The 24,946-nt window shown below is 36.4% G+C and overlaps 1 protein-coding gene across 1 annotated transcript in view; it reads right to left on the bottom strand.

The window, feature by feature from the left end:
* Positions 1 to 24,946, bottom strand: part of side-VI (sidestep VI) — a 74,833-nt gene that overhangs the window by 19,426 nt on the left and 30,461 nt on the right. Inside the window, exons 3-10 of the mRNA XM_068301144.1 lie at positions 15,362 to 15,485; positions 15,155 to 15,278; positions 14,995 to 15,079; positions 14,254 to 14,364; positions 8,599 to 8,799; positions 4,544 to 4,695; positions 4,343 to 4,487; positions 858 to 988 (exon numbers count right to left, since the gene is read on the bottom strand). Coding sequence (XP_068157245.1) covers positions 858 to 988; positions 4,343 to 4,487; positions 4,544 to 4,695; positions 8,599 to 8,799; positions 14,254 to 14,364; positions 14,995 to 15,079; positions 15,155 to 15,278; positions 15,362 to 15,485 — 1,073 coding nt within the window. The remainder of the gene's footprint in view (positions 1 to 857; positions 989 to 4,342; positions 4,488 to 4,543; positions 4,696 to 8,598; positions 8,800 to 14,253; positions 14,365 to 14,994; positions 15,080 to 15,154; positions 15,279 to 15,361; positions 15,486 to 24,946) is intronic.

Here is a 24,946-nt window from a genome sequence, read left to right as displayed (position 1 = left end):
CTGCTCAAGTTCTTTGTGCCTTGTGGGTAAAAGTAATAAACAAATAATTTTACTTGTAAACTTTTTTTGCTTCACATCTCCTTCTGCCGTTTTCTCGGTACCTATTCCATTTTACCGTTTGTTCGACCACTTGACTCAATTGCCTTAAAATAATTGGCCAATAATTCAGTAAAAATGACCACTTAATTTTTGTTTCATAACACGGAGAACAAGAGAAACAACTAACGAAAAATTTTACTCGTACGTTAAAGAAAGTTTCCTGAGTTATGACGAAGACACGCCAATGTCTGGGGAATTGCCGGAAGTGACTAATAGAAGACGACAAGAGTTTCGTTTCTATTTCTATACTCAATTTGCCCTGAGTGCATTAAGCACTGTGAATAACATTTGAAGGTCAATATTTTTCATCCTCGAGGGTCGTTCGATGTTTCCAAGAAAATGTATTGATATTTGGCAAGAAAAAGTAAGTAAAATGAAAGGGTTTTATAATCGTTTCCACTACACTGCACAACACATTAGGATTTCTAGATTTCTGGGGATTTTGACCTTTTAGAATATTCTTTTTTTTTGGCAATTTCGATTGTTCTTCAGGGGTAAATAAAATAAAAGACTTGTTCTATAGTGTTATTTGATTAGACCTTAAGCATGTATGCAAATATCTTTGGCCTTTAGATTGATAGTTATTGTCCAGTTGAGAACTGTCCCATATGTTTACTCTAACAGTTCATCTTACTTACACTCGCAGCCACTCTCCCTTTTTGTCTCTTCAGGTTTGCTTTTGTTTTGCCACTTGCTTGATTCATTCCATTCACATCATCACTTCATAAATATTTCAAAATGAAAATGTTGTTACTTACATTATGTTTCCAGACAACTTTATAAGCAGCCGGATTTGCATGCACTTTACACTCGAAATAAACATCATCGCCTTCCTCAATGTCCTCCGGATTTAGATTTGATCCCAGATCCAGTTGTAAGGTGGGTATGACTGCAATGTAAGGAAGTGAGATAAGAGTACAGTGACAGAAAGACAGAATGAAAAATGAAAATTCCTAGCCAGTATTTGCTGAATGCATTTTCTTAGAGTTCTTAGTTTGTGCCTAACTATCTATCTATCTATCTGCCATGAGCAATTTTTAGACAAAACTTGTTTGCTATTGTTTTAGTTGGTGAGAAAAAAAAGGGGGTTAATCTAAGCTTATCTGTGATTAGTGTCGTTTCCTTTTTTTCTTCTCTCTTCTTTCTATCGTTCTTCTTCTCTAACCACCTCTTTCACTTGTTTATTATTATTTTGTTTATTGTTGTTTTTCTGGAGTTTTTTTTTTTTGGCAACTTTTCTCAGCTTGTTCTCTGTCTTTTGCTTTTCCTTTTCCTTGCCTCTTATTTTTTGTTGTTTTGCCACGTTCTTAGTAGCAGCAGAAGCAGCAGCAAGTTTGTTCTTTAAGCCGATTTCGTCTTTTGCAAAGACTTGTTAATGAAAATGAAATTCGCTTGCCTTAACACAGAGAATTGAACAAAGTGAAAAAGGGAAGAGACAAACTAAGAAGACTTTTAAGAAGAAGACGCAGAAGTAGGACGAGCAATGGCAGTTTGAGTTGGAGTAGCAGTTTGCATAATTTAAAGACTTTTTCCATGTGCTCAACAAGTTCATTAGCGTTGACTTTAAGCCTAACTAGATGAGGCCAAGAGGATGAAAATAGACCAGGAGTACACACACACACACACACGCACATACATAGAGTTGCTGCGGTTGGGATGGGCTTAAGTGGTAATAACTGTCACTGGCAAAGCTGGACAAGCTAGCCAAGTTAGCTTGGGCTAATGCATTTTATGGCTCAAATACACACACACACACACACAGACATAAAAAAAAAGAAACTACAGACTCTGTATAAAACCAAAACCAGTAACGACTTTTGAGTGCAGTTGCCACATTATGTTGCACTACAATCAGTATATATATATATATTTTTGTGTGTGTGTGTGTCTCTTGGTGAGTCTCTGTCTGTGTTGCCTGTCATTGTCTATTGCAAAAACTTGAACCACTGCTCGTTAGCAGCCCTTAAATTGATTCCACAAGCCGTTCTGACCAACATTGCCTGGCCATATAAATTGCATTAAGTTGAAACTTATTTCTTTTGGCCAGAGAAAAATTGGCTTATACTGCCAAAAGATTAATTGCATAAGACACTTAAATACAGTCTAAAACAATGAGCTGGCTCATGTCTTTTCTTTAGCAGTGTTTAATTTGATATTTTAATTGTATATTATTGTCTTTTAAATATGTTAGAAAATTACTTTAAAAAACACGCATCCAGAAACGCTGTCTTTAAGTGCCAAAGTGCTAATTAAATCATTTTTTAAAGAAGTCGTGTAGATTCCTGATAATACATTTAGTATTTGGCTTCTCATTTAATGACTTTAAATTCTGTTATTTTTTTCCGCATTTTTTTTTTTTTTTTTTTTGGGTAATTTCATTTACTTTTCTTTGTTTTTTAATGCTGATGCGAGTTGATTGTGTGGAAAATAAGTTTGTGTGTTTGCGCATCGCCCCCTTGCTTTAGATTAAGGTATTTAAGATAACTTTTTTATGACCATTATAAAGTGTATAAGTAAGTATGATGTGAAATAATGAGGAAATTATTGGCACTGCTTCAACTTTTCAATCTCCAAAAAACAAAGAAAAAAAAAAAAGAGGAAGGAAATGGAGACAGAGACAGAAAGCAGGGCAAACAAAGAACTCGCTTGAAGAAGACACAAAACATTTTTCCTTCTTTCTTTTTGTTTTCCCTCGTTTGGTTTTTATTTTCACACGCCAGGAAGTGGAGCAGCAGCAGAGAGTGTAGATGGCAGGAGATGGAGGGCAAAATATATTTTAAGCACGCTATAAACATGTAAATGAGCATGGAAATTGAAATTGTTATCTAATTTTTTATATCAACGCAGCGCGCGCACAAAAATGAGAGAGTCAAAGTCAGCAGAAGCGAAAGGAGTAGAGAAAGAAAAGTTTCGCGATGCCAATGTTGGTAGAGAAAAGTCCTCTCTAAAGATAATAGGACATGGGGCGCACTGACGACAGCGTCAGAGGAGATACTTGAGACTATTGAAACATAAAAGGGGTTTACCATGAGCCCACCTCGCATGGTCCTCCCGCTACATGCCTGAGATTGTGTGTGAGTGGGTTTAAGTCTTTGAGTTGCCACGTTATAAGTATAAGTTGACACACACATATTGCCTTATAGTGTGCCACGATTTCACGTCTCCTCATTTTCCCTTTGTCTTTTTTTTTTTTTTTTTTAATATTTTGCCATAGAAATTTTATTAACAAACTTTTGCCTTGGCCCATAAAACAAACAAAAGCTCGACATTTGAGCCAAAAAAAAAAAAAAAAGGGAAAAACGTACGCATTCCGCGGGCAAAAGCAGAAAAAAATACTTCTTTGCCATGTCTATGGCATTTGTATGCAAAACAGTATTGATTCCCAGGACATGGGCGATAAGCGCTTGACATAGTTTATGGGATTGGCTGGCGTTCCTCTCCGCTTCTTTTATGCCCTTGCCAACCATAAGACCCCACCCCGATTCCCAACCCGAACCCGCCAAACTTCTCCGCGCGCTTGTCGTTAGTTTATGTCGCAGTCATAAAACAGAAGCGCACATATGTCAAACATGTGTGCAATTAAAGGGGTCGAACGGAGGTTAAACTATCGGCCCAGTTCTGATGGATAGAAACGGAAACTCAACCAACTAGATTTATGAGCGTTGACTAAGAAAAAACTTATACCAAAATCAACTGAAATTAGGCTACCATGTGAATGAAACCATTAAATAAAGAACACCTATTAGTTTGAACTTTAAAAATGATTAATTCTTACACGAAAAACTTTAAACGTTTCTATGGAGACTGTAATGAACCATTTGACTTCAACCTATAATACAAATTTAACGTGAAGATGTAATTTGAGCGTCTTCATCAATTGCAAGCAATTAGTTAAAAGTTTAGTTTCAGGGCACATGAAAGCCAGCTAAAGGTTATATGGACTGGATTTCGTACGAGTCCTCTTAATGAATTTCATAATAACCTTTGCGTGGGCCTTAAAATGGAAAAGGATTGTAATTCAAGATTAAGCCCTAAGAATAGAATAATTTTCCACAAAAGCTTGGCTTCCGAAATATGATATTAATCAGCTCTTCCTTCTTGTATCTTAGTAACAGCTTAAAAGAGCTCTTTTATGTATGTATTTCAACTAGATTTTTTAATTGAGTGCTGTGAAAAAAGCTCCCTACTTCCTTTTTGCTAGAGTTTATTAATTTGTTTAAGTCTAGGGAGTGCTTATACTTACAAAATACATTTAGTTTCATAGCCGTTTCGCGTATGCCATTGCGTACGAGTTCATTGGTGGCACGACAGGATAATGCTTTGCCATGATCTTCTCGGGATGGTGTAATGGATAATACCGAGGCACTGACATTGCCATCCTCAGATACCTAGACAATTGAGTTAATGAAATGAAATTATAAATAAGAGATAAATATGGGCTTACCTTTTGACTGTGACCATGAAGTTCCACATTGCCCATCCACCAGGTTATTTTGGCTGGTGGCCTAGAACCAATAGCCTGGCATTCGATTTCATATTTTCGATCTGCCGACATGGGCTGATTGTTGAAGCTGATTTCAACCAATAAAGGTCGCACTGCAATGACAACAATATAAATTTGTTTGAGTGTGTGTGCATGTGTGTATTTGCATTAATTTTCATAGTTAATTTATTTGCTTAAATGGCATTTAAGGTGATGCTGTTGTTGTTGTTGGTGCTGTTTGTGGTGGAAATATTATGAGTTTTTCTCACTTCTCTCTCCCTCCATCTCTCTCTCTCTCTCTCTCTCTCTCTCTCTCTCTTCTCTCTTATTCTTTGTGTTGATTTATTCAAATTGTGTGTGAAAAATCGAAAACGAAATCGAAATGCGAATGCAAATGACATGCAATGCAATTAAAATTAATTGCAACAAATTGCTAGCCATGAACCATCTCGATCTTAACCATCAACCATTTCGAATTTCCTTTTTTTCTCAAAACTAAAACAAGCAATAATAATGTAAATGATTTATGACAAAACCAACAACTTGCCATGATATTTAAATACTTCTCAGCCATATATTTTTTGGCAATTGACTAGGGTATTTACTAAAGCCTGTTTCATTTATGTCAATTTCCAAACATAATTGGCATATCGCCAATTGGTTGAAATTCAAAATAAAACAGAAATTGAGAATAAAATAAAGGTAAATAAATGAAAAATAAAAAAAAAAAAAAAATAGATTTATGTAATTTTATCACATTTCTGTGTTAATAAATACACATTTGCATATTCATTGTGATTGCGACTGAACCAATTTGTTGGCCCATTGAATGGAAAATCGCTTTAAACAAACTAAAATAATTTGACAATAGGCATAGATTCTCATAATTTGTATGAAATTAATTTGGCCAATTTTTAATTGATATTCCGCATAAATTAAATTGAAGTAAACATTTTTCTTTAACATTTACTATTAGTTTCAATTAACTTTTAAAAGAAAATAAGTAGATATTTTATCCTTTTGCCATTTATGTCATTTCAACTAATTTGTTTAAGTAATTGGATTGATTGGACTATAGAGCAGCATCTAAAGTGGTGTCGCATTCCGAGTTTAAGTTTAAGTTTAAGTTTAAGGACTATATTCCTACGTCTATATGTCGGCTAATTATTTATAGTAATCTATTGGATACATCACGCCTATGAAACAGAGCTCAGCTGTCCATGTGGTAATAGCACCCGAAAGCTTGGGCAGGTTCATTATCGGCTCGATTCATTGTACAGATGGTTTTATATATAGTTGGTATTAGTCAATTCATTTGAAATTATGCATTTCAATTATGTATTTCATAGGAATAACAAAACAACAAATATTATATAAATATATAGATTTTGTTGTAATTACATTGCATCATAGCCTGCCAGAGTATTTTATTTATTTCACTTTTATTTGATTTTTAATTGTAGTTGTTGATTTTGTTGTTGTTGCTGCTTCTGTTGCATTTACTGCGGTTGGCCGCGCATTTTATGCGTTATTTTAAAGAGTGTGACACATTCCAGTTACGACAACAACAAAAAAAAAAAAAAAAAAAAAAAAAAAAATGTGGAAAATAACAAGGGATTGAAACTATCTATATTTTTATTTATTTTAATCGCATTTTCTTTTTATGTGTGTGTGTGTGAGTGTGTGTTGCGGCTGTTATACAAGCATTTATTACAATATTATTGTTGTTCTTTATTGGTAGGCTGGCATTGGTGTTGGTGTTGTTGCACTTTATTGTAATTAAATTAATTATGCACATTGCGCATTGGAAAACCATTTAAATGTTTAATTAAACGCACAACAAAATGAAAATCGAGGAGAGCAGAAATATAAAAAAATCGAAAAACGAAATACAAGATACAAACCAAAACGGCAAAAAAAAAAAAAACACAAAAACCAAAAAGAAAAACGGTTAACCCTGCGCCCAATTATGCAAATGAGACTATTAAATAGTTAAATTGTTTTTAATGCCAGCAAAAGATTTATACAAAAATTTTCAACACCATAACGACACAATCCTGTAACTGAAAGGAAAACCATTTTAAAAGTAAAATCACAACTTTGTTTTACCCAATCGTTTCCTTAAACTTTTGTTTGATTCATAATTGTAATAGAAACATTACTTGTTAACTTAAACAAAGACATGGCCAAATGGATGGTAAAGCATCTTTAATTTATTATATACTTTCAGTTTATCCTCTCACCCCGCACATTTTATTTCTGTAAATAGCTAATTATGATTATTTCTTTTGGGCTGCTTGTATGAGAGTCGTGACATTAGTAATCTAATTGTTAGTGGCCATAAAATTAACTAATTAAGGTCATACTTATTATTCAACCTGCTTTGACGACACGCACAAGAATTCGTAGAGCCACGAAAAAGAGAGCGATAAAGAAGAGTAGGGAGCCGGGAGTCTTCCATTCCCTTCCCTTCCCGAAACAACTCAAGGTCAAATGATGATGGCAATCTGTAGGCATGTTTATATTAATATTCGCATGCCTTAATTGACACTGTCGAAAAGTCGTAGACATTTCAATGCTCTTTTATTATCGACATGTTAACTTTTATGTTGTCTAAGTACACACACACACACACAGAGAGACAGAAACAAGGACAAGACTCAGACATACACACGACTTTAATATCAAATATGCGCATCACCAGCTGTTGCCGCAAAAGCATTTTTATTTTTATTAGCCCTAAGTAAAAATTGACATCAATTGCTATTTTCTGTTTGCCACATCGCACATAGCGCGCCAAAGTGCCATAAAACTCAATGGCCAATCTTTGGCTGTTCGGCACAGCCAATGCCTTGGGCCTAATAAAAAAAAGAGTAGCAAGATCAAAAACAAAAAACACATAAATGAGCATATTATTAATCATTTGCAACTTTGAAGTAAATTTTTGCTTGAAGGCTAAGCTAAAGTCTTGAGGCAAAAGTTTAGAAATTTGATTTAAGAACTCAATAATTTTGGCACCTTTAAAGTTAATGCCTCATAAAGAAAGCTCCAAAGTTAAATTATTGCATTTCCTAAAAAATAAGCTTGATGAAATACCTTCTTCATTAGTAGAGAGTATAAATCTCTACAGAACACAGGATTTAATTTAATAGAGAAAATAATGAACAAGCAGGAAAGGTTTAAAACAAAACCTATGTATGGAAAATGTATTTATTGAAAGGTTGTTTGTATAGACCTACACTCCCCCTTCTCTGGCCCAACAATTCGCTTGATCTAGCTGTAAATTGGCAACAATTTAATTCAATTTTTGCAATTTTGCAATATGGGCATCAGAGTGGCATTTAAAAATTGTCACAAAATAATAAATTCGTTTTGGAAAATACTCGCTGAACGCATGGCAAACAATATGCCAATGTGTAGGCAGCAAAAACTGTCAGGATATACAACACAAAATGCACACACACAGCCACAAACACACGCCAAATGCCTCGTTTCATTGCATCTCTTTCTCTCATTCTATATCTCTCGCTCTCGTTCTTTTTTTTTTTTTTTTTTTTTGGTTTATAGTATTTGCATAAGTCATTTTATTATCTAGTTTTTATTTTTCCTTTTTGAGAGCCACGCCCATTTTTGGTGAATGGGAAAGTTTTTATCTGCTTGGCTATTTGTTAAAACTTTTATCGCAACGCTTAAAACAAAGCTGAACAGCAACAGTAACAACAAAAAATAAACGAAAATAGTGAAATAAATAAATATAAACTATGAATGTGTTCTGCAATATTCTTTAGCAATTTGACTGTTGCCGCTCGAGCAACTCAATTTAAAAATATAAATATTTTGTACTTTTTTTTTAAATTTTATGCATAGCTGGAAGTTGCCTTTTACCCCTTATTGACGAAGGTCAAAATCAGTGAGTGAGACATTTAGACATTCAGTCCAGGTTGTTGAGATCAAGAGCAAAGAATCAACTCAAAAGAAAGAGGAAGGGAGAAGAGAATTGGCTGTCATATACTCACGATATAGCTCGATGGTTATATTGGTGGCCACATATTTCTTGTGGAAATTGCTAGCCTGACACGTGTAGACCGCATGTTGGTGGATGCGTGACAAGTTGCGCACAACCAATTTGCTGTTGATGGTCCCATCGTAGGTGTAATCGACAACGCTGTTCTGGAGTTGCCCATTCATCAGCCAGGTGACAGTTGGCGGGGGTGAACCTGTAATGCATGGAAGGGAGAGAAGGAAAGAAAGGGAAATACATTAGTTTAAAGTACTTTAAAAGTTCAGATAAGTTATTTCACATTAAAGATTGATATGTACAAGCCAATTAAAAACAAAACTAAGTTAGGACCTTTTGAATCTAAAGAATTTCAAATTCAAAAGACTCCTTTGCAAATATATTTCTCTAATTGCATGGAATAACCATGTCTTGATTACAAAGTGAAAGAAGCTAACATTAGCCAAACGATAATCAGAGATTAAGAGATACTATGTTAAACCAATTAAAAACAAAACTAAGTTAGAACCTTTTGAATCTAAAGGATTTTAAATTCAAAAGACTCCTTTACAAATATATATCTGTGATTGGATGGAATAACCATGTCTTGACTACAAAGTGAAAAAAGCTAACTTTAGCCAAAAGATTAAGAGATTCTTGAATACCTTTTGTAGACATTAAATATGTTTTATTTCGTATTTGAAAGGATAAGCTTTCATTTCATTTAGAATTAAAAGTTTTCTTTCTTTATCCTCTTTTATTGCTACCAGTTTGAGACTCAAATTCAAAACCTAATGTGAGTGATCCTTACACAACATTAACAATATATATTAAATGTGTGGCCACTTCATTGGACAGTATCAACATCATTGTTTTGCCGTGTATTTGGATATTTTTCATATTTCACACTCATTACTCATCTGTGATAAAGACTTTGTTCTAGTTGCTGGCTGGGTAATTGTAATTGTAGTCACTGTATTAGCCGCATGGCCATGGTAAAAATGTGCAAGTTTGTGCTGGTTATGTGACTAGTCCAGTGGCAGCATGAGCCACTTAAATCAACACACATTACTCATACGCAGCGTGTGGCACTTGGTCGGTTTTAACGACTTCAACTTAATCAAGCGCTGAAATTAGCTTTTGTGTGCGTATATGAGCGTACATTAATTTAATAGCAGCGGGTGAGCTCGACTAGAATTGGCCTCGAACCGCATACAACGGACTCCCAGACTCTATTTTCTGGCGTCGTTGCCTTCTCCCAGTTCAAATCAGGGGGGTAAAAATAAAAATCATACACTGTAAGAAAACAAAAAAACACACATTAGATCAGCATCTTTTGGACAACAATCTCATGTTGCTCCTAGTTTTACAGTGTATCATAAATATATAGAATATTTTCGTATATATTTTTCTATTATTACTTAGTTATTACCGAAAATGCTTGATGATGCTAATAAACCAGAAACATTTCGACATCCCCCCCCCCACAACCACATCAAATTCACCTGAAAAATACAGTAAAAACTAGCAGACATTGTGGCCGTTATTGTGCACTTGATATTAACGATATATATACGATATACTTATATAGCTAGACATTCAGATGTGGCGCTAAACGCACATTACTTTGATTAATAACTGCCATTTGGTTGAGTTTTATGTTGTTTATGAAAATATTTCATATGCTCTAAAGCATTTCGTTCTTCTACCAGAGTATATACATATATGTAAATATATGTATGTGTGTGTGTCTATATATTTTTGTCAATGTGTCAGTGGGTAGTAGATTAGCTCATATGTGGCAGGCAGCTTAATGGTTGCCTGTGATTTATTAACCAGTAAAAGACGAAACAAACACAAGAGAAACAGAGCTAAAACGATTTCAATGCCAATTTAAAAAGCTTAAAGCAAACCAAAAAAAATGGTTACTTGATTGCACTTGAAGAATCGTGCGTGCATTTGGTCTATAAATTTATTTTCTTGGCTTGTCCAACATTTTTTAATTAGCTTTTCCTCTTAGCCATTTTGAATGCTCACTCATTTTAAAGGCCAAGTAAACGAACTACTACCAGTCTGTTGCGTCCTAGTTTTGGTTTTTGTCAACACAGATGTTTGTAGTAGCATTTACCGCTACGGTCCTCACACACACCACACACTGAAAGGTTTTTGCACTAGTTTTCTTTGCTTTTTGGTCGTTTTTGTAAGAGGAGAGTTTTGCCATTTTTTAAAAGAGGTTTATATGCCAACAGCAACAGCAAAAGCAGCAGCAGCAAAGGCCCGTGACGACAACGACAACATTAGCATTTCTTTGCTGAGCTCATGCCCACACTCCTCACTCCCCCTATCATAATGAGTAGTAGTAGCATACAAATGCGTGCCAGTTTTTAGCGTTTCCTTTTGACAAAAAACTTAAAGCATACTTTTTAGGGCTTGGAATTTACTCACTCACATCTCGTCTCTTCTTTCTTATTGTTGTGTTTATATATACACACCCCGACACCCACACACCCACACACACACACACATATATACATGAATGTTTTCTCTGTTATGTAATGCTGAAATATTTGCTTGTTTTGTTTTGCATATCTTTTGCATCTGCTTTTACTTTTGCTTTTGCTGCTAGTGCTTGTAACTAAGAGATACTACGATACCATCCCACTGCAGTGGGATGTCAGTCAGTCAGTGCACTGACTAAAACAACCCTGGGAGAGTCTGGCAAACAAAAAAAAATATAAAGTAAAAGATATAACAACAACAACAACTGCTACTGCCACCACTATTGCTGGCTGGATGGTTGGCTGATGATTCTGCTACTACTGTTGGTGATAGTTACAAAAAAAAAAAAAAATGCAATGCCACATAAATATTTTTTATGTCGTTGTCCTTTCTACACTTTCTTTTCTGTCTTGCCCCCCTTCTAACAGCGTGTCTGGTATTTTGGCATTTGCCATTTGGTCTTTTGTTCTTTACATCCATTGCGGAAGCAGTAAAATAAATTTTAAGATCTTAAGAGTTGGTTTTAGTGAAAACAAGAGAAAACAACATACATTTCTGTTGCTTGACTCTAAAATTTGTGGTAAAAATTTAAAGCTAAAAACAAAACTAACTTTAACTACTAAAGAGAGACTTAAATAGTTTTCTCTTTTCTTTTTCATTTCGCCCTGGCCCCATATTGTTGCATTTCCGTGCTTAAAATGTGCCACAATGCGATGTAGCAACAATAACAACGACAAACAAGAAAACTAAAGTCAGGCAAAATGTTATAAAAATGTACACAATTTCCAACAAAACAAAACGAAATAAGAAAATATTGTTAAACTGGGTTGGGAAAAGAGCGGAAAACGCCTGCACTTCCGTTTGCCACACTCTAAAATATTCAATTTTTAGCCTACATTCACAGTGAAATAGATATGAGTGGGTATATTTATTTGCCCACAATTGCTGCTAGAATGTTCTTTTATATTCTCATTCTTTGAAATTGTCAATAGAGTATTAAATAGTCAACGATTTTTTTTTTGATTTTGCGCAGTTGCCGATGTGTGTGGAAGGTGTTAAAAAAGCTGCGTGCAAAATTCATGACGTGCCAAAGAGGAGAAGAAATAAAGGCGTCGATGAATATTATACATTAGTAGCTAGCAGCAACGAATTTACCCGCCCCTCTCAATCCTCTAATGCCGCACACCATTTCGAAAACTTCGTAGAGCCAACCCTATGCCTTGGCTGTACATTAAGCGAGGCCAGCCGAAAGTTCCTTCAATATATTCTTTATGATTTTGTGGCTGGTTGCTTTTAATATTATTTTACTACCCACACAGGCTGTTAGTGTGTTTGTGTTGGCTTTATAACTTCATTTCTCCCTTTCTCTTTTGTTGGCCTCAAACATTTGGCGTTGGCGTGTCGCGCTCATTTGCAATTGCCATCCGTGCCACCCACTTCCCGCCGTTGTTCCCTGTGTCATAAAATTTACTGCTTCTTTGTCGATTTTGCACACCCTTAAGCCTCCCTGAACTACCCCGTCCATTCCCTCCCCAAAAAAAAAAAAAAAAAGCTGCCTGACGTTGTCGTCTCCATTTCCATCTTTTCCTTCTCTTATGCCTTGCCCCATGCATTTGACTCACTTCTACTGATTGCACTTGTTTAAGTGGCAAGTTTTTCAGCGTATTCTTTTTGTTTTTTACCACAGAATTGCAATTTTTGTAATGGACATTGCATGTCGAATGACCAGCAGCCCAAAAAGAGAAAACGTGCTGGTGTGTGTGTATGTGTATGGAAGGGAAATGAGCTTCTGACTGCCTGCCAAGCATAATGTTAACATTTGACTATAATTTATTTCCGCCTTCTGCTTAAGATTCTAGATAAACTCTAGAATTTGTTTTACAGAACCCAACAATTTAAGCGGTTAATTTAGTAATTCATTTCATAAAAAAACTATCTAGTAAGTTGGTCAGGCAATTTCATATGAAACTAAGCTAACAATTCGTAGAAGGAATAATCGTTTGATTTAATTGATTCTTCATATCAGTTAACGTTATCGTAGTATTTTATACATATATTCCCAAAAATTTCTTGCATGTGATTTTGAATAATTTGTCTCTCCTAATTGTTTGCAGCAGTTGAAAATGTTGCTAGAGTTTTGCTAGACATTTTCCATTTAACTGTCCACCACTGACCTCATAATGTTTGGCATATTTATGATAGTTCATTTTTCCCCCCCACACACACACAACATCGAAAGCAACTTTCCTCATTTGCCAAATGGCAACTCTCACTGACCCGCTCACTTGTCAACAAAACCAAGTGCATGTTTTTCCCTGGCAACCCCCTTCATGTTTTTTGTCCCTTATAAGTTTCTTCATCTCATCTGTACTCGCATTTGCAACATTTTCCTTGCCTCGTTTAATTGGCACATACAACATTTTGAGTGGCCAATTTCTTGTTTTTCTTCTTTCTTTTCCCTTTGTTTTTGTTTATTGTAACAAACGAGTTGAAATCCGCCCAGTCAACTACACACTCCCATATCCACTATTACATACACACACACACACCCACACCCACACCCATACACTTACGCAGTGGGCAGTTTGGAGTGCAGTTTTCTTTACTTGCTGGTGATTTATTTTATGTCAACGTTGACATGCCAAACCATTCAAAGTGGTTTCGCTTCCGTTACCCCTATACTGACTGAACAGAAGGGAGAGCAATAAAGCAAGCGATTCTGACACACTTATGTAGGTCATTGTAGTAGTTGTTGTTGTTGTTGCCACTGCTGAGTTCGGTGATTGTTGTTGCCCAGCCTCACATTCGGCGGTGCTTTCATTATCAACAATTGTTGGCAAGTTGTCGACATACAAAAAGGCTTCAAAATCATTGCCTTCTGTAGTACACACAGATCCTTATAATCCTTTTGTATACCACCAAGAAAGACATTTGAAAAATTGACTTTTGCCTTCCCCTATTTCCCATTTTGCCCATTTTCGATTTGTTCTTCGTTGCCGTTTGTTTTGTTTTGTTAAACAATTGAACTTTATATAGCTTATTTATGATTCCATTGGCCTTTGTCTAGAATTGTTTGGGTTCTGTGCTGCTTTCTGATTTTAATTTTTGATAACTGTTCAACTTGTTGGCAAGTTAGTTGGTTGTTTGTTTGTTGTTTACTCTACAATTTACTTACCGCCATAGACAACGCAGGTAACTTCCAAACTGCCACCCTCTTCATAAGGTCCAGCACGAGAATCGATTCGCAGGCGACGCTCATTGAAAATATTCGGCTGGAGTGGGGGAACTAAAAAAAGTAAACCAAGCATAAAATTACACTGAGAACTTAATTGAGTATTTAACAATAAACAGCAAAAACAGAAAAAAAAACAACCGATTAAAGGATTCATTGTATTTTTTTGTGTTAGTATGGCTTTCATTTAAAACACAAACAAGCTAGCCGCAAATCAAAAGCAATTTGTTCACAAATGAAAAATGCCAAAACAAATGCCAGGGTCAAAGGGAATATAATTTACCATCTATACATTTGCATGTATACGAACAGAGGCGGACTATGAACATGGTAGGCTTTATTAAATTAAATGTAAACATTTAATCATACGATTTATAGTCTTTTAGTCCGTCCCTGACATTAGGATAGACATTTATATATTCATAAACATAAAGAGTTATGCGTTTATGCATAATAAATTGTAAGTTTTGCGGCTAACCGAAAAATCATTTCCAGCTAATTTATGTTTTGCCAAACAAAATGTTAATTGCTTTTGTAATTGTAATTATATAAATAAACACTTGTAGAAACAGATTTTAAATCGGGAAAAAAATTAAATAAACGACTGTATGTATACATTCTTGTATGTATGTATGTATGTATGTGTGTGACTGTGTAGGGACAAATTGTAATTCGTTTACTCACCAACAACTTCCAAATTCACATTGCTGTTTCTTGTCTGGGATAGCTTAAAGTCAACTCGACAGCGAAAGTTGCCTGCATCCTTTTCCTACGAATGAAAACATTTTTCAATTATAAAATTGTCGTTGTTCTTGTTGTTGTGGTTGACATATTTGGCCCTTACCTTAACCGGATTTATAATCAATTCCGCTGGCTCTTTGTGTGTACGAAAGACGGCTCGATCCTCAAGGACCTCTTCGTCACGCCAATGAGAAGGGGTACCAGCATGGGCGCCACGTGTGTCGTAGCTGTCAGAATATGGAACATGTAAACGTCGGTCCACAAAAAAAGGGACAAAAATATGTCTATCTCAATCTGAAATTTAACTTACCTGTAAATGGGTAAATTATTTTTATACCAAACAACCAAAAGGACTTTGTCATCAGGTAAGCTAGAGCCGACATCGCATTTGATTTGGGCTGACCCATTGATAAGAACGCGTAAGATTTCACCGTCTGCAAAAGAGAAAAACAAAAGATAAAATAAATTTAATTTACCAACAATCAAAAGTATTCTTTCATGTAATTGGGAAAGGTAACGATTCAATTTTGAAAGCTAAATTCATTCAATTACCACCTCATCTCCTCCTTTCTAACTAACAAAAGCTGACAATTCTGCCGCTTTTCATGTTGAATATACCATACAGTTTTAAGCCGCTTAATGCGTTCGCACCATTTGGCTAAGCTTTAAAATATCGATCGTGTGTACAGGAAAAACTAGCGCAACAAAAAAAAAAAAAAAAAAAGGATGCTACAGAATAAAAGGATAGAAACAAAATCACAACATCCACTGAGATAGAAAGAGCCAACAGCGAGTGGGGCCAACCACATAATATGCCAATGTGCCGCAAAAACCCCAGTAAAAGCCGCCACACGTGTAAACTAAACATGTAGTAGATAAAACTAGAGAGAGAGAGAGAGGGGAACACAGAGAAACTAGAGGGAATGATGACGTCCAGGATGATTACCCAGCCGCATGCGGATTACAAAATGGCCGCCATTTTCTCTCTAAGCCAAAGTGTGTGTATTTGTGTATGTGCGTGTATGTTTATACGGGTACATTTTCGTGTGTGTGTGTTAGCTAAAAATGCAATAGAATTGCAAAAAAAAAAAAGAGAAAAACAGCTGCCAACTAAAAATTTGACAAAAATAATTTAGCTTAAAAAGAAATGTGAGCTTTACTGATAGACAGTTCGATCTTCTAAAACCACTTCAACAATATATAGAGTTTTATTAAACTGAATGCAATAATAAAGATTATTTAATTTGTATTTCTAGTTTTACCATAAAGAATGTATTTAACGGCTACTAACAAGAGGTATACAATTAGGTTCTATTTCGTTGCTGCTTGTCTCTTTACTTTTAATTTCTTATTCCCCTTTAATGGGTGTTTCTGCAGTTTGTCTTTTACTATTTTACACCGCTTTCCTACGTTAATAATTAGTTGCATGTCCATATCAGCTGTTTGAAATTAAGTTTTTAACTGAAGGTTTACTTGCTGTGGTCTTACCTACCAGCCGTCTATATCACGAATGTTCCCAGGGTCATTAATCAGTGAAATTATAATAAAATTAAAGTCATTAGCTCCAGTTTCTCTCTAGGTATAGTGTAGGCCAAATAATTCGAAACTGTTGAAGGATAGATGTTTTCCGTCAATCATTCTGTGTCGTTCAAGCTGTACGACTATTCTACATGAATGTCTTACATAGTCCTCTACCGATAAGTTTTGGCTAAAATCTGTTTCAATAATGAAGAAGCCTTCTCATGTACTGCTAATAGATTTGGCATACGCTTTTTCTCTTAGGAAAAGGATGGGGTCAGCGGGACACTGTTGATAACAAACGATAATGTCAGGGCAAACACACAAACATTTGAGCAACTCAACTCAACTTCTATGGCAGCAGTTAATGCCTTCGGCTGGGCTTTTGTTTCTAATTTTGCACTTGTGTGCGCAATGTTCTTGCAGAAGGCCTATACACACATACATAAATACACACCAAACACTTACACATACATATGACACCCTAACCCGAACACAACGAGAGAGAGAGTGAGAACGAAAGAGAGAGAGGCTTGGGTAGAGACTTCATGCCTAGAGGCCTCTTCCTTTACTTTGTCCAGACCACATGATAAATAATCGATAAATTATGTGGACACATGTTTAATCTAGCATGAAATGGAATCATTTCCCTTCAATTTGTTGTTAGCCAACAACAACAACAGCAACTAAAAAAACAGGACACACCAGATGTCTATGAGGTGAGGATAGATGTTTAAATGGATAGATGGATGGATGGATGGATGGATAGATGAATGAATAGATGGTTGGTTGTATGTAAGGGTGTGTGAGAGGGCAAGCCTATTTAAATATAAATAATGAGTGCGTGTGTAAGTGTGCCAATAAGTGTAACAGCACCTCTGACCCCAAAATGTATGTGTGTGAGCCTTTATGTGAATGTGTGTGAGTGTTTAGAAATGCAATATTCCTCTCTCCACACTTCCTGCATTTAATTTATTCATTGTTGCCTTAATTACATGCCAAGGCATTGCCATTACATCTATTTGTGACAAACCCTAGACCAAAAGTGGGTGCATTCCAGCCAATGAATTTCACAGATAACAAAAGGCAAATCAAGTTGAGTGTTAACACTTTAAAATTGAAAATTTGAAAACAAATCCTGCACAGAAACCAGACATTAGAATAAGAATTTACCTTTTCTGCAAAAATCATTTAAATTCGCTGACTTTAAAATGCTGTAATTTCTTAAGACACTTACACTTGAGTCAGTTTATAAAAATAGATGTACTTAAATATATATTAAGGAACTATTTACCAATTAAAAGATTCCAACAATAATTATCAATTAAAGTAATTTCTATTGTCCTTGAAAAGCTCTGGGCCAAAAAGATATACTAATTTCATTTATATCTCGCACTGTTGTTAGGCTTTTGTCTTTGACACAGAATGACAATGGTAACGACAATGACAATGTCTCGGGCTGCCTACCGCTGTAATTTGCCTCCTCCCCGTAGCTCTGTTCGTTCATCTCTCTCTCTCTCTCTCACGTTCTGTCTTTTAGAATCCCTTGTAGTTAAATGTAATTGAATTTTTTTTCTAATTGACACTTGTCACTGGCAAAGACATTTCAAGTAGTAAGAAAAAACCCAAAAATAAAAAGTGTAGGTGGCGGAAAAACTTAATTTTGACGCATTTACACATACATTTATTTCAATTTCCCTAACAACAAAAGAAGTTGAAGTACTAATAGTAACAACATCAACAAAAACAACAATAATAATGGGCCACACATGAAAACAGAAGCAAGTTGTAGCAGCACAATGAAAGAGCTCCCAACAATGGGAAACCAGAACGTGGCTTGGTCTTGGAATTTATTGCAATGACGGCTAGGATGGTAGGAAAAAGTAGTGCCTGTAGTGGGAGCACATGGTTAAGGGAATGCAAGTAAACATAGAGACAACAGCTCAGGTAAGAGTGAAGGGATAGTGTAAGCATTGCAGTGGCCATGGCCTCCTCCTGGCTGAATGGGCTACACACAACAACTAAATACAAAAACCACGTGACAATGTTTTCGAAGCGAACCTCGCCGACTGTCGGCGTCAGATAGTGACAATGCCTTGGGGTAGAGAAACTGAGGAAGGGTAAGGACACGAAGAAGAAGTAACAAGCACAGTTGGTGGCAACTTTGTGTCGCTTTTGTATACACACATCCACACATACACACACACTCAGCGACACAGCGACACAAAAGAAAAACCACATTGGAATGCATCAAGCTGTGAAGAGACCAGGCGGCAGACGATAATTGACAGAAGCAAAAGCAGCAGAACGAACAAAAAACAGCCAAAAAAAACGAGGAAAAGTTTCTCTTGCAACAAGGAGAGCAGGTAAATTGTATGGGGAAACTAGGCGTATGCGTGATATCAAGCAACTTACAATTGAAGTCACAATATCAAATAGAAACAGCATTATATTAAATTTTTCAATTCTCTCATTCATAAATTTTTCAAGATAACATTTTTAGTTGCAAACTGGGGCAATGTCACTCTCTTAGTTAAATGAAATAAAGCTGACAATCTTTCTTAAAATAACAAGTTTCGTGACCTCATCTCTTTCTCACACTTTGACATTCTCTTTCTCTCTGTTACGCTCTTCCTTATGGCAAACAAATTGTTGAGGTTTAGTTATGAGTTTTGGGAAGAAAAGTTTATTTCTTTTCAAAATTTCTATTGTGCTTATCAATTATAATTAGGATTTCTAAAAATATTCAATTATGCCAAACTTTTCTTTGGGGGCGGGTAATTTTCATATATATACATACATATATGTGTCGTACATGTGTGTATGTGTAATTTTCATATATATACATACATATATGTGTCGTACATGTGTGTATGTGTTTGCTGTAGGAAGCTAAAGGCAAAAGAAAGTTCCAGCCACAAATTCGGTCATGGATCAGTGCGGCCACGTGCCTCGATTCGGGTTTTTTGGGAATTTCTATTTCTTTCTTTCTCTTTTGTAGCTCACGGACATCGTTAGCACAAATTGTTGTAGAAGGTAACAGAAAGTGGGAAACCCAAAGAAAAGAAAAGAAGAAAACCTCAACAAGCAATCGTCAAATCAAGAAAAATACCAACAGAAAGACCAAAAAAAAAAAAAGATTGAAAATTAGTTGTATAAGAGAAAAAGGGCAGCCAAGTGAAGTTCAAAAGCTGCTAGTTAGCAGTAATTTGAAGTAGAAGTTCGCTTGATTAAATTCTTCCTTTTTGCCACGGTGACTCACTCTTCCCTCTTTCTGTCTATCTGCCGTTGTTGTTCGCTTTTATTTTTGGTGCGAATAATAAATCAGCAGAGCCCTGAATTGTCTGATCGCGACACGTTCGTCTTTTGGCCGCAAAGTTTATTAAACGTCTACCGCGACTTTGGGCCATAATTTCGATTTGGGAATGCAATAAATTTGCTTTAATGTGCAATTTATGGGACACCATTTAATTAGTTTCAGTTGTTCCAGCCGGCATCGAGCAAATTGATGTTGACAGAGATTATTGGCCTGGGCACGTAATGCTGGCTTCCTACTAATGGCCCAAAGTTGACTGCCAAAGCCAAAGGCATCGGCATCCACATTGGCATAGGCATAGTCATCGGCATTGGCATCTTCTGGGTTTATTTGTACGTGTCGCCTTACGGCTGCTTCCCGGCTATAACTTCCGCTTTACGCCCATTGACCTCGTCAACATTTATCTAACGGTTAAATGCCTCCACCATGTGTGTATTTGTATGTGTGTTCTCGTATGTCGCCCATTGTCTAAAAGTTTTTGCTGTCTAACAATTTATTTGTTTTGTTGGTGTGAGAGTTTGTGTGTGTCTTTGCTAGTTGGTAGTTTCTGCCTTAGTTATGATTATAGCCGTGTTTATTGCATTTGCTGAAAAGCCTTTATCAAGATTAATTGCTGGAAAATTTTTATGCCACTCGTTGGGTAGTCCTAATGTCAAGCACATTAAATATTTAGTTGCATGTTAAATAGTTTTATTTATATTTATGTCCATCTATCGATCGATAGGCGATAAAAACGATGAAAATTCACGTACATTGTTTTCTAATTTAACCAGCAACAGGCAGCAGGTGGGTTAATTACGAACATATTGGGTAGTGTACATAAACCTTGAACAAAGACTCACACAGGAGAGACACATTTTCTTACACAAATATTGCTGACTTTTTTGTAAATATAACCTTATTTAGATTTCCTCGAATTTCTTCTTAACTCTTTTTTTGATTTCAATTGTTGTATTTATTATCTTATAAATGACTCTTAAGTACTTAAAACCAATAAAAATTCTGTTAAATAATTACAATTAAATAATTGAAAACTTAATTTCGTACATGTTTGAATGTGGAAAATTTCTCAATCTGAATGGAAACCGCTGAAACATCTCCACAGTGGTTAAGAATTTTTAACCCGCTTACCACTTGAAAATAATTAACCCTTTTTGTGCGGCATATTTTGCATTTGCCTGAACTCCCTGAACTGCTGCGCCAAAAAGAAACTATTACAACATGCAAATAATAATTGCGCTATTAAAAATTGCATATTAAATGCAACATGCCTGCAACAACAGCAGCAGCAGCAGCAGCAACGAGAACAGCTGCAGTTACAAGCACTTGGGTGCAAAAACAAGCTGGTAGAATGTGTTCCTGGCCAACACCAAAAACTAACTGCAACCGAAAATGATTTTTGATACATACATATATGTCGAGTTTAACACGCACACACATACACACGCATCTACACACACACAGCTGCCACTTATGGCCATCGGCAATATATACATGTATATTAGTGTGCGTGAGTGTGTTGGTTCACCAGCAGCAAAACCTTGGCACATAAATTATTCATTGATTAGCAACAAATGCCATTAAACATGCACCCAAAGTGCTCGCCCACTCTACTCCTCTAGTCCAGGCCACTTTCCACCACTCCTAACCACTGATTTCAACATGGGTATGCCTGTGGGTGAGTGTGTGTGGCACGGTGGCCAATTTTAACTGTCATTTGTTTAGTGTTGGTGCCCTCTAAAAATTGCCCAATTGCGAGGAGGATTTGAATGGGTCTCTGCTCCTCTTCCTCAGCCTTTCAAAAAGTCGGCTCCAAAAAGTGTGCTATAAATTTTTGTTGTGCCCATCAAAGAGCGCTAAACGGCTTACATGGACCACATACACACACACAACCATGAACCATAACATGCCACGCCCATTACTGTTAATGCCTGCCAAGGCCATGAAATTTTTGGTTGGAACTTTTCTTTTTTTTTTTGTGCTGAATTTTTAATTTAAATGTTTCTGGCAGCAGCCAAAAAGAGAGAAAAAAGTTGCACGTCAGCGACGCTTTTGCGTTGATTTTGTATGTGAAATGAAGGGAATGCTAAAGCCATCTGAATAAAGCAACGATGAGGGGGTCTGCCGCAGTGGGTGGTATGAGTTGAAAGGGAAATTTGATGAAAATCTGAAAATGCCCAGCAAAGCGAACAATTTCAATGGCAGGGCTTGCAAAAATTCTTCTGTGTAGGCGAAAACCTGAACTTAACTGGGCGGCTGCCATTGCTGTTGCTTCTGTGGCTGTTGCGGTTTTTAGGTCTCTCGCAAAGGTCACATACACTAACCCGGTCTAACACATGAGTTATGCAGCTGATGCTGCTGCTGCTACTGTTGCTACTACTACTCGGTGCGGCTTTTAATTTGCTTAATTTTGCGCTTAGCCACAGCAGCTGTGAGATGTTGCCCGGCGGCTACTTTGCCAGCAATTTTACTTGTTTGGATTTCCCTTTTCAGTTTACTTTTTTATTTGTGTGTTTTTGAATATTTTTAGGAATTTTTTCTTCTTTTTGCCTTGGCTCATTCTCGCGGCTTTGCGGCTAATGTGGCAACAGCTGTTTGAGCATTTTTTGAAAATGAAATTTGCGGTTATGTGCATTTTTCCTTGCCATTGATTAATTGCTTATTTGAAAGGTTTTAAACTTGAGAGGGAATAGAACGTGTTGTTCTCAAGGGATTAACCCACAAATACCCCACTTAAATATAACCATATCGTATATAGACACACGCGAAAGCACATTTCATTTAGCTCTCTTGCAAATTGATATTCATGAATAATTTAAAAAAGGATTTTAACCTGACTTCACATATACATAAATGGTTGGTAAATGTGCGGTGTCTGCGTATCAATTAACCTGCCTAACACTTTGTTGTGGTTTCTGTCAAAAAATTTGTGAAAATAAAAGCCAAAATGTATATGCATCGTTTGCTAACATTACAATTTTCAATCAGGTCACCATTTTAATTGACCATTTCATGTGGTGAAACAAAAAAGCAGTATAAAATTTAGTTGATATTAGTTCTATCTATTGAATTTATCACTTTTTCTGCGGTCTGGAATATTGGCAAGAAAAAAAGCCCCAAAACAAAAATTTCAAATTTCAGCTGACCTGACCACAAAATTATCTACTACTATGAGTTGCCAACGCGGCAAACAACACAAGTTCAACGTACCAAAACAAATATAAAAAGGACATTCATGCTCTAAGGATTTTTGCATAACTATAGCCATTGCCATGTGTGCTTGTGTGGGTGTGTCTGTGTTTGACTTTCGACTTCCCAACCAAATTGTTATCAGACATTTTAATAATGGCCAGCTTAAAGTGTAGGACAAGAAAAATGTTTGCCTACAAAAGGAAGCTGTATCCCCCACTGGCAAAATGTGAGAAAATCATTAAAAATTCTTAGAGCCAGACAGACAGGCAGACGAAGGGACACACACAAAGATAGACAAGGTAAAATCCCAGACTATGGTCACATGCTGAGTATTTAGTTGAGGCCAAATTGATATGTCTGCCAGATGAAAATGTAGATGAAGATGACACAAGGCAGAGGCAAGGACAGAAAGACACTCGAGTACACAATGAGAATGGAAGGAATTGAAGAACAGTAATGACACCAGACGAAAGTATATGAGTCTAATACAGGATTCAGAAGATACTTGTTATTACGAAAAAAACTGTCAGCCAAATGGAACAATTTATTTGCCCCTGATCACGTGGGAAAAAAAGGAAAAGAATTAAAAATTAAAGCACACATGAAGTTGATAATAGAATTTTTTAAAAGGATTTTTAGATATTCTCGTATTCGTCGATTTCTTACATACAAGTCTCCAGTTGCCTAGGGTACACATCAATTACACCTTCCACATACACAAACACACAAAAAGCAGGAAGACGCAAAGCAAAGCAAAGAAAACGAAGCAGAAAGCAAACAAAGCAATGAAACCAAACTCTGCCAAGGCTGGGGGCCAAGTCAATAGCCAGGCAGGCAGCTGAGGCTCCACAACAAAAGAAAAGTGGATGCCAGAAAAAACCTCCGAAATTGAGGTTGAAGCAACAACAAGAAAATGAAAGCTGCTAAGCAGCTTCCCTGCCTCAACAGAAGAGCAAATATCTAATACACAAAAATAAGTGTGTTGGAAAATTTATTTCATCAATTTAGAAGTAAATTGTTTGGAGAATACAACATTGGACCAGGAAGGGAGTGGCAACAGGAGAGTGTGGGGGTTGAGGGTGAGAAAGACTATAAACAGCTTAACCCACAACAAATCATAATGAATGAAGAGGTACATACACTTTTCTATCGATCGATAATGCTTTAATCCTCTTCGCTTCCATTTATGTGTGGTACCCAAAATGTCAACTTAAGTATTCTGAACTGCATATTACGCATACGCAGCATGGGCAGCACACATAATGTCAGACAGATAGACACACAGATCCAGAGTCGAGTCACAGAGTTCAGTTGAGGCCAGCTTACCCGCAGAGCTTTTGCCAGATAAACGCATTCAGTCCTCCATTCTCCATTCCAATGCCTCCTAACAACACCTCCGCCATGAAGTGCAGCCACAAGAGTTGTATGCCAACGACTCATGGCGTCGACTACATGTGTAAATTACGAGTTTCACTATACAACATGCTGGAAAGCGGTGTGTGGGAGGATGGTAGAATAAAGGCAACTACAGCACATACATGCTCTCAGAAACTCCGAGTAAAAGTGTACGTAAAAATGCATGATATATGGTAAATGTTTTGTGGCATTTTTGGCTTAGTTCTGCAGCTCGGTTACCAAAAGCTCAAGCTGACTTTGTCCTGCCCCTAAGCTGCCCTCTATATCTAACAGTTGAAACTGCTGGAGCAGTATCTGTATCTGTGGTTGCTGCTACTGCTCACTCCATGTGTATCTTTTTCAGCTCCTTTTTCTACTTGTGTAGCCCAAGCATAATGCATACAAATTGTGGCATTTTGTGTGCGTTTCGTGTGAGCATTGAACATGACATTTAACTGGCGATTGTCATTGATA

This window comes from Drosophila tropicalis, unplaced genomic scaffold (assembly GCF_018151085.1).
Source record: "Drosophila tropicalis isolate 14030-0801.00 unplaced genomic scaffold, ASM1815108v1 contig_878, whole genome shotgun sequence".
Taxonomy (NCBI): Eukaryota; Metazoa; Arthropoda; class Insecta; order Diptera; family Drosophilidae; genus Drosophila; species Drosophila tropicalis.
The sequence above is the reverse complement of the archived record's forward strand: the minus strand, read 5'-3'. Positions and strand labels throughout refer to the sequence as shown.